At 38.6% G+C, this 10,594-nt stretch overlaps 1 protein-coding gene across 27 annotated transcripts in view; it reads right to left on the bottom strand.

Annotated features, from left to right (window-relative positions):
- SORBS2 (sorbin and SH3 domain containing 2) overlaps positions 1-10,594 on the bottom strand; it is a 238,661-nt gene that overhangs the window by 41,678 nt on the left and 186,389 nt on the right. For 17 of the 27 annotated variants that reach the window (XM_074992898.1, XM_074992900.1, XM_074992905.1 and 14 more), the window contains 2 exons: positions 4,264-4,355; positions 1,352-1,398 (listed from right to left, as the gene is read on the bottom strand). In XM_074992898.1, the coding sequence (XP_074848999.1) occupies positions 1,352-1,398; positions 4,264-4,355 (139 nt within the window). Of the gene's footprint in view, positions 1-1,351; positions 1,399-4,263; positions 4,356-8,675; positions 10,257-10,594 lie in introns of all 27 variants that reach the window. The other 10 variants (XM_074992897.1, XM_074992911.1, XM_074992916.1 and 7 more) reach the window with 2 other exon arrangements.

Here is a 10,594-nt window from a genome sequence, read left to right as displayed (position 1 = left end):
TGGATTGAGCCAGAGCCACGCACGAGGGATGGGGGGATGAGCTGGAGCCGTGCGGCAGGGTGTGTGAACCAGGGCCCTTGGGGTTGAGCCAGAGCCATGCGCAGGTGGTGAGCAGGGCTGAGCCAGGGATGCATGGGGCATTGGGGGATGAACCAGAGCTGGGGCTGGGGGTGGGGAGCAGGTTTTAAGCTGAGTTTAACTTGCATTAATGTGAGTTAAGCCCAACTTGAAATTGTGCATTTTGAGGAATTACTGTACTTAATTTCCTGTGCCTGAAGAGTCAATCAGTACATCTCTCTCTGTGAATTACCAATACAGCTGCACATAAGAGTCCTTTAAATTTAGGTCAAAAAAGCAGTGAGACATATTGAGAAATCTATGTCATTGTTTATAGGTAAAGGGTCATTGTCATAGTAGTTTTTGAATAGCTTTTGATCTCAACTGTAATATTTTAAGACATATTTTTTTCCTTTATGAAATTTGTCTTCTGTTCTTCAAATACAATTTCAAATTGTGTTCTTTTACATTCACTTTACTCTATGATCTTCAGTGGAGTCGTGTGAATATGAACAAGAGCAGAAGCTTGTCCACTGTATGTTTTTTCTTTTATCCTGATTCTCACAGAGTATACTTGTTTGAAATGAGTCCATGCTGAAAATCTGAGTTAAGATTTTTGAATTTGGCTAATAATTTTGGTTGGCTCAGATTTGGGTGCCCACATTGGCAAGTGCCTAGCACTCTCTGAGAATCAAGTCCCTATATCTACAGAATGTCAAGTTGAACACCCAAAAATAGAGGTGTCCAATAAGACTAGTAACTTTTGAAAATATGGGCCATTGTATTCTCCCTTATAATTATCCCTCTATTTTTACAAGCTCCATATGTCATAACCTACTCCCCACACAGCCCATCAAGATGCCCTGCAGTTTAAAGACCAGGAGCATAAAGACCAGGTGATATAACATTAGCCCTTCCTTAATGAAAAAACTGGAATACTGTGGATCTTGTGGGACAACATGGATAATGAAATGTTCATGATCTTTTTTAGTCTGTAGGTGAACAATATGCGCTGGGAATGCATAGCCACTTCCACATTTGGGCACATATTATGAAGTATTTCATCATTCAAACATTTTAAAAATGAAATGGGTTGTTAAACAGCTTACTTTTTCATGGACTGCTGCTCAGTGAGAGCAGAGTTCTGGATAGCCTTTTTGAGGCTGGCATCCCCCAACAGAAATGTCCTGGTGACACTGCCACAGTCTTTGACCATTGGCTATAACAGGTGAGATAAGTGTTGAAAGGGCAGGTGTCTGAGACAGGTATTGAAACAAACAAAATTAATACTTACTTTGAGGTTTGAGCCTTAAAGTCATATACAGCTCGAGCTGGCAGCCTCTGAAAAGCAGGCAGTGATTAATTCTTACATATAATATAAAAATAATGTTTCACCTGTAAAAAATAAACTAAGATGTTCAAAAATGTGTGCCTAAAGGTTGCTCTTTGTTTAAATCTATAGTCAAGCACCTACATATGTGGGTGTATTTTCAAAAGCATGCAGGACCCTATGAAGCCAATGGGAGCTGCTGCGTGCTCAGGACTTTTGAAAATAAGATCACTTATTTAGGTGCCTATAAATATAAGTAAGAATGTAGAAGTAGGCAGACATTTTAAACATTTTTACCTTTCTGTTTAATGTTAGCAAACTCAGCATACTTCTTCTGTGTACCAAATTATACTTTGGCCTTGTCTACCCTTGCCCCCAACTTCGAAGGGGGCATGTTTATCAGAGTGATGGGAGATTACTAATAAAGTGCTTTGGTGAATGGCACTTCATTAGGCTAATTCTCCACTGCAGCAACTTCGAAGTGTCAAACTTCGAAGTGCTGGCATGAGTGTAGCCGTGGGCAATTCGAAGTGCCAGCACTACTTCGAAGTGCCTTTACTCCCCAAAGTTTTGAGGAGTAAAGGCACTTTGAAGTTGCCATGGGGGAGAATTAGCCTAATGAAGTGCTGCGTATTCAACACAGCACTTCATTAGTAATCTCCCTTCGCCCTGATTAACATGCCCCCTTCGAAGTTGGGGGCAAGTGTAGACTCAGCCTTTCTGTAATAAAAGTGCACTGCTTTATTTAAAGGAACACTATTGACTTGCTTTTGAAAAAGACTGACTAATTTTAATTCGGTTTTCTGATAAATACCCCTTTAAGCAGAATATCTTGAATTTTTTAAAAAATCCTTTAAAATATTTTAAATATATTTCTGCTCGTATGTGATGTTTAAATTAATTTTTTGGCTGGATACAAGAGCCACACCATCAAATATGCTCAGGCCCATCCCTAATTTCCTTTTTTCTCTCAGCAAATAGTCTGGTATGTTGCCTTTTCAGGTTCAGCTTTGCTGTTCCTTCAGCTGCTAATAAATACAGTCTTTCGGATGCTGGAGAAGAGCATACATCATCAACAAAACACTGAAATGGTACACAAAATGCTGCAAAATATATAAAATAAATATACTGCAATATAGTGAAAAGTATTTCTCCTCTCATGTTTTTCTGCTAGAGTCATCTTAAGGGCTGCTTGTAACATTAGTTGTAACTGTCTCAGACTGAAATGTGAATTTTCAATTTGAGTAGGAAGGAATAGCAGAACTTTGTCTCTGCACTTGGAATGTACCTATTTTCACATTAATCAGCACATGCTGTGGCAATTTCTTTGACTGAAGGACAAGAACTAGACCCCTCTATTCACCCGATAAGAGAGGCAGTAGTGTTATGAAACCTCTGACTCAGTAGATCTGAATTCAGATCTCATCAGTAGTAACATTATATGCTACCATTAAACCAGCAGACTGGCCCAAAGCAAAGTTTCTTACACTGTGTTCTCAGTGCTATTCATTGCCTGAGGAGAGCTGTTTGACAGACCAACTCACCTTGTTCTTAGCTGCTAAATTACAATAAAACTCACTTTTAAATAAATTAAATGCTTTCTGACTATGAGTCTGCTAATCATGAGGAGAGAGGGTAGTTGGTCTGTGAACTCAGGAGGGAGAGGAAAGATGATACAGAAGAGAAGTCTTCCTATAAATGTGATTCTGAGGGGGGGAAAAATCAAACCATCTTTGTTTTAAAGATATTGTTTGGTTTATGAGAATTTATCTGCTTCCATTCCAATGGGAGAAATACCCTCCAAAAAGTTTAGAGAGGTACTTAGTCATAGCACTAGAAAAATTCTAAAATAGACAAAATTAGTGATTCCCAACCTGGGATCCACGAGGGTATTGCAGGAGGTCTGTGAAAAACTAAAAGATAAATTGAAATGATAATAGAAAGTTAATTTTAAATAAATTGTAATGTTACAATCAATTATTTTTAAATTAAATATCTTCCAAAAATGTTATTAATTGCTGTTCGAAAATCTATGTTGAGGTTTCCTTTTTCATTTAATGAAGTGTTCATAGTGGCTAGAATCGGCTTTGATGGGGGATCTGAACAGTTAGGGGGCTGACTGGGGGTCTGTGCACAGTCTGATGGAGTGATGGGGGGCCTGCCCTACAGAAAATGTCAGAAACTACTGGACTAAATGATACATTCCATCTGCACATTCCAGGGTCACCCATTCCTTCTACTGTGTTGGGATTTCATGCTGTTTTTATGATTTCTCTCTCCATGGTGGGGATACTTTTTGTGACTGAAGTATCAGTAATACATAAGCAATCACTATATAATTAAAATAATCAAGCAAAATTTTCTGCCATAGAAATCAGTGACAGCACAAGTGATTCTTGAGCAGAAATCTTCCTGGTAGCCCTAAAACTAGGCAAGGCAGTTACGTAGGATGTTGGCTTGCACAGACATTGCCATTCATCAGAATCTTCTCAGTCTGAACTGCCATTTTCCCTCCAGATTATTGTCCCATCTGTCAGTCCTTTCTGACATAAAATATCAGCAATTGTGGATCCCCTATAGGGGTGCCCTTCGCCATTTAAACAGCAGCAGAAAATACAATTTCATCTTAACATTTAACATTAGTATTTACAGTGACTAAAATAATCATTAAAGAAAGATAAATATGTTGTTATTAATGCAACACTAAAAACAATTTGTATTACCCTTGCTAAATGACTGGTTGTCTCACTGCTGTGGTCACCCCAATACAGATTCTTAGCATCATACAAAACCTTATCATGTAAACATTAATGGATTGCCCCATAAATCCTATTTTGGCTTTGGAAGCTGTGCAGTTTTCATTCCTGTTTAACTACCTCTCTCTCTGGAATTCCTCTTCTCTCCCGTGGAGTACATCGACCCACATCAGTCAAAGCCGAAGAATAGTTCCCAGGTGACTCCTGGTCTACTGAAAATAAAATGTCATTGCATGAACCTCAAGTCTGAGTCAAGTTAAGCCTGGAGTGGTGCTACACTTTATTTGAAAGGGAAACTACAATTTAAGAATGGAGAGCTTGAGCCTATTCATCCCTCTTAAAAATTACAGGACATTAATAATGATTAAAATATCCCTTTTAAAAGAAAAAACAAAAACAATAAATCCCTACAACCAATGTTCAGCTGACCCATAGTAGAGCTGCAGTATAGTTTCCGCACTACCACATAAATAAATACATTTTGTGTTCATATGGTGGACCCAATATGCATAAGCTATAAAAGCAACAGTAGGTACTGAATAACTAAACATTTCATTAGCTAATGTACAGCTAGTAGAACAACTGGAGGAAAGGAAATCTGAACAGTCTACTGAGAATTCAGAAGGTTTCAATAAACATATCTGAGCGTTAACAATGTAAACACAAACTTACATGCAGGAAAGGTACTTAAAGCATGCCACAATGAGAGAATGATGAACAAGATATTTTTCTACAATATGGATTTCCCTTTTTCCTGAGGCATTCATTAGAGGTTCCTCATGAAAAATTAAATGTCTGTTGTTATAAAATAACTATTTTAAGAGATGGAGTATAAACCATTACTCACCAGGCTGAGTGGCATATTCGCTGTAAATCAATTTGGCATTATCATTATCTAAATATTATTTTAATAAATATTGGGAAAAAATAAATGAAGAGTTTGTAAATGAAGTATTGCACCCGGTATAGTCCTGGGAGCTGCTTGTATAAAATTAAAACAAAGGGAATAATTTCAAGCCTATGGAAATTTTGGGGAGTGAATGAACCATATCCTCTAACTCATGAGAGTTCCACAAATGTTTTTTTTTTCTAGTGCCACATTGGCATCTGCTAAGGAGGAGAATAATAATATTTTCTTCTTTTTTTACGTAGTTCACATGGCCTGTTCCTACTCAGCGTATCCCTCTGTCAGGAAGTACTACTGGAAACCCAGAACTGAAAGGATTTAGTCTATCGCTAAACTTCTTTTGACTCTTCCAGGAAAAAAACCCCTGATTTCAGTGCTCTCCAGTGTAGTGCACTCTAAGCAGCATAGATCTGGGGTGAAAATGAGAGTTTTAGCACAGTGATGAGAAAGGGAAAGTTGTGTTCATTGCTTGTCATAATCTTGCTAACACCAGCAAGTACGTCATGGCCACAATTCTGGAAAGCCCTTAACTATGCAAAAGTGCCTCCCTGGATTAGGGATACTTTCCTGAGTGAGGGCCTGTGTTCCCTGCACAGGTATAAAAGGCATAAAGTCTTCAGGAATTGGAATATCTGCACTGGTAGGGAAGCAGAGCGAATACGGCTGTTTAAGGAATAATAGCATTTATTTCCATAAAGCTCCTTGTTCAAAGTTGTACGGAAGCTTTCTGTGATTCTTTATGACATGGCACCAGAGGCCCTGCACAGGTGCTCTCTTCCCCTCCTTGCAGTGCAGCTGTGCTTTACAGCTGCTCCCACAATGTACAGTATGGAATGATGCACATATTAGCATAAAGGTATAGTTATTATCAGTTCTGATATGAGGCCAGCAGAACATCCTGATAAACAGGTATTGTACTCTATATATTGAGGAATAGAGTGCTACTGTAATGCTTCCATGTTCATCACATCACACTGTCACCAAAGCTATTATATATATAAAGGTTAGTTTTTAAATGTGAATTGCCAATCTGTTAAGGTTTGGACTAGTTGTCATTTTACTTAAGCAACCCTAACAGTTACCTGAAGTAGATTTTTTATGTTAAAACTGTACCCTTTTCTATCCATATTTGTAGGAGTTTGTGCCTTGGGCACTAAACTATCCTTGGTCATATGAGTCACCTCTGCTCATGTCTGAATGAATGTGTTTGAAGCAGGAGCAAAGCAGTAATAACCAATGGGAAGTTTTCTGACCATTTTACCTGTGCAGGGAAAATGACAGGAGGGGCAACATGGTCAGTGGTTCCTTTTTACTAGTGCTCCAAAATGCAGCAGTATGTGCTCTGTAACAACCACGCTGCTGGAGGGCTGCTTGTACCTCTGGGGTCTGGAGACAGTATTAGGGTGAGTTGGTCAGTTGTCAGCCAATATCTTGTCCTGTTTCTTTCCTGGTATTCAAGAGTGTGCCCTCTCCCCTCATCACCGGTGTCGCATGCATGAACGGCAAGTTATAAATTAAATCTGTAAAGATGGTGAGGGAATGGAGAGAGCATTCCTGGTAGGTCATGTTTAATATGAAAACTTGTTGACTAGGTCAGACCCCTGAAAGGAGAGCTGAAATACCATGGAGAAGCTGCTTCTCATAGCAAGGAGAGCAGTACAGACCTAGCTATACATTGCCAGTGATAGCAACATGCATGTTAGCTGGCTGTGGTGCTGGACATACTCCTCTCATTCCAGCTCATGCCCCGTTACAGGCATGTTGGATAGACAAGAGGACTTGTTACGATACCTTCTACTGTTCTTGAGTCCTGGGGAGAGATCTTGCTCTCCTGACTTCTGGGAAGCCAGTGACTCCATAGATCCTTCCCTATCCTTGCATATCAGCACAGCAAAAAACAGCAGTTTGGTGATAATCTGAAGTGTGGAATTTTATATCAATATGTTAAGAAAAACACTTTCATATACTATGTAAAGTTCAGCTAAAAGTAGTGTGGATTGTAAAAAATTATTTTAAGAAATGCCCAAATAAAGGACGCACAGTAGTAGAGTTCCTGGGATCATTATTTCTAGAAGAAAACCCATTTTGGGCTGTATTTGAAGAACAGTGAGAGATTCTGCTCTCACTTACTTTGCTGTAAATCTGGGGTAAATACAGTGGCTTCAAAGGCTTGGCTTTAAATTTGTACAAATACAGGAAAGCTGCATCTAAATCCTTTTATATACATTGCTGGTTCTGTGTATAATGACTCATTATGATCCAATGCCAATACATAATTAAAGATGTTTCAAAACCATGACTAATGAAACTAATGATGTTTTGCAAGAGAGGTTTTACTGACTCTATTGTGTATTTTATGTAACTCATTAAGATGGCACAGTGGCAGCCTTGCAGAATTGACTCAATATTTTTTGGCAAATGTGGCACTAGCAAAAATTTCAGCCCAGGACAAGAAGCTAAAGAAAAAATAAGAGGCATATATAAAATTGATTTATAATTTATATAATAAAGAGATAGATTTCCCCCACCTTCAATTATTTGATTTCATCCTTATAAGGTTGTCATAATGTTAACAGAAGAGACACCATTAAGGAGCGTATTTTAAAACCAAATTCTTTGATCGTGCATTTTGACATTCTTGCCATGAGTACTCTTATCACTTTTTAAAATTAAAAAGATAAAAATCAGGCTTGAATTCCATGGTCAAACTTTTAAAAATATTTTAAATTCAAGCAATGATTTTTAAAAAAATGGAAAAATAAACTCCCTGTTGTGTGAACCCTAAAACAGGATTCCTGTCAAGGGAGATCAGTTTCTATTCCTATTCACCTTAACCATATCCTTCAAGTTTTGATTATTTTCATTTTTTGTTTGACATTTCATAGAGACAGGGTATGTCTCAAAATTTAATGGGGATATATCAAATATCACAAAAGATCTAATTTTGTTGCCATGAAAATTGCAAAGTGTATTATTTGAGCAGTGGAAATGAAACTTTCACTATAAATAGCCTAGAAGTCTATTAAAAAAGTTGCATTGCCCAGAGGTAGTATATTCTTGTGACAGAACTCAATAAAATTGTATCAAATTGACAGAATTCATTGCAAAATGCTCAGATTTTCTCTCGTGGTACATAAAATACTGTTAGTATGACATTATTAATGTGCAGTGCACATTTATTAGGAATAAAATGGAAGAGCTACTGCATTTTTCCAGCTGCCACCCCTTTATGTTGCATATATTTATACCATGAACCCCAATTTAATTATCAGAAAACTTTTGTCCTTGGAAGGCTCCAATTATTAAAAACAGGGGTCCTTCTTTTTTAATTTTACAGCATTATATTATTATGCTGTACTGTTCACCTAACTATAAAGTGCCATCGCCATTTCATAGTCTGATTATTACACTGTTGTGAATAGACAGCTACTTATCTATTTTATATCATGTATCACAAATAGCTATGTCAAAATAATATCCTTTCTTCATTTTGCCTTTAGCATGGTAAGTACTTATTCTAAATTGCATAAACAAGCATTCAAAACGAAAAGACAAAGGGTTGGAAATGAAAGGAACAAGGGTGGATGACTCAATCACAAGAATAAAGGAAAGGAAGGTAATCCACCTTGGAAAGGCAGTGCACTATCATTGTCTTGGTTGTTGTTGGTTGTATCCAAGTCTTGAAAAGAGGCACTAAGAGGTAGTCTTCCACAATCATTTTGGTACAATGGACAATGAATGGCACCATCTTGAGGCAGTGGATGAAAAGGCTGGTGTGTGGGACTTTTTCTAAGCGCTTTAAGAGACGAATTCCTTTCCGGTATGTCTGGAAGCAATTCAGTAATAAGTCTGTGTAATATACTGTTGTCAGGCAAGCTTCCCCTTCTCTTTTCTGCTTTAATTTGGTCACAGATATCTTTCAGAGCAGAGTCTAGTGCTTCAAACACAGATGACTTGCATTTAGTCTTCTCAGTCTGTTTTTTAGGGGCTGAACTTTTTTTCCTCCGAAAGGGCACTGGGCTGACCAGGAATGCTAGCTTAGAGAGGCCAGATTCTGCTTCTTGTTTCCTTGGATCTTCAGTACTGTCTTGTTTAGCCCTTTCATGCTTTAACATAGTGGTGAAGCGGGTGTAGGATGCTGGGCATCGCCCCTTGCAGGAGCTGACGAGATGCTTGTGGTGGTGGTGATGATGGTGGTGATGATGGTGATGGTGGCCTGATCCATAAAAACTTTCAGAGGATGTAAAGGAGAAATGGTCAAAGTCACTTTCGCTACAAAAGGAGGAGCCTTCTATCTGGATAAAGTCACTGAGGTCAGAGACCACGCCATCTTGATCACTGTCAGAAAACTCCAGATGGGATCTTTGTGGTTCTTCACTGGTCACTTCAATCTGAATTGGTACCAGAGTTTTAGGCCTGCAGTTGCGTTGTGCTTGAATGGCATGTCTATCCTGATTTTCCTCCTCCAGCAGGGACTCGATAGAAAATCGCCGCTTTGGACATAAGCTATTTTTAGGAGGCTCTAGTGAGACTGCTGATAACGTTTCATCACCTAGATTTGGCATTGATTTTGACTTTTGAATTAATTTTTCAAATTCAGATATTCTGGTAGGCACCATGTCCCTGGGCACCTCTTCAGTAGAAGACTCTCTCCAGCCCTGAAGCATGCCTTTGTGCTGTTCTTTCTCATACTGTAATATTCTGGATTTTACCGAGCAAATCACCTCAGAATTCATCAAGTCCTTGCGATTGATGCGGTGCATCTTCTTGTACATTTTAAGGAATCCTGGGGCATCATGTGCAGATCTATGACGAACTCTAGACCGACTAGTACCGCGGCTCTCACAAACATATGGGGAAGTCCAGGTCAGTGAGCCACTGCCTTTGGAATCCTCCTCGCAAATGAGAGATACCATACTTTCAGACTTGGCCTGCGCCTCAGGAAAGCTGTCTTGGTCATCTGTTAACAGATCATCACAGCTCCGAGATTTCCGCTTTGGAGAGGCAGTTTCTTCAGTGCTGCTCCAGACTTCTGCGTTCTGACGAGTCATTTGCCATCCATTCTTGTAGTGGATTGCCCTTCTTGAATCACTCGGAACAGCTAAGTGCTGTCTGGAAGTGCTACAATAATCTAATTCATTTGAGGTGTTGTGACTGTGCACTGAATAACTTAAAAGGGATGGATAAACTTTGCTAATATCTCCACCTTTATAATCCATTGAGCAGCATGGTAAAAGAGAGACATTGCCAGAAATTAACAGGTTCGAAAAGTTAGAAATAACATCAGAAAGAACAGAAAAGAGAAAGCAGATAGTGTATCTAACATCGCAGTCAAGTACAGTATACATATTGCTAAAGAATAGAAGAGAAAAACAAATAATCCATGCTAAACAATTAGTTAATTTTCCAATGCTAAAATTTTGATCCGTGTAGTTTAAACGTCAGAAAGGATCTATTGCCATATGTTTCTGTTTGTAGGAAAACACATTTTAAAACTGGAGTACAAAGACAGTGCATGTGTTATGATAAAAAATGCCACACAAA

This window comes from Carettochelys insculpta, chromosome 4 (genome assembly GCF_033958435.1).
Source record: "Carettochelys insculpta isolate YL-2023 chromosome 4, ASM3395843v1, whole genome shotgun sequence".
Classification (NCBI taxonomy): Eukaryota; Metazoa; Chordata; order Testudines; family Carettochelyidae; genus Carettochelys; species Carettochelys insculpta.
Note: the sequence above shows the minus strand (reverse complement) of the source record. Positions and strands in the feature narration are given on the sequence as shown.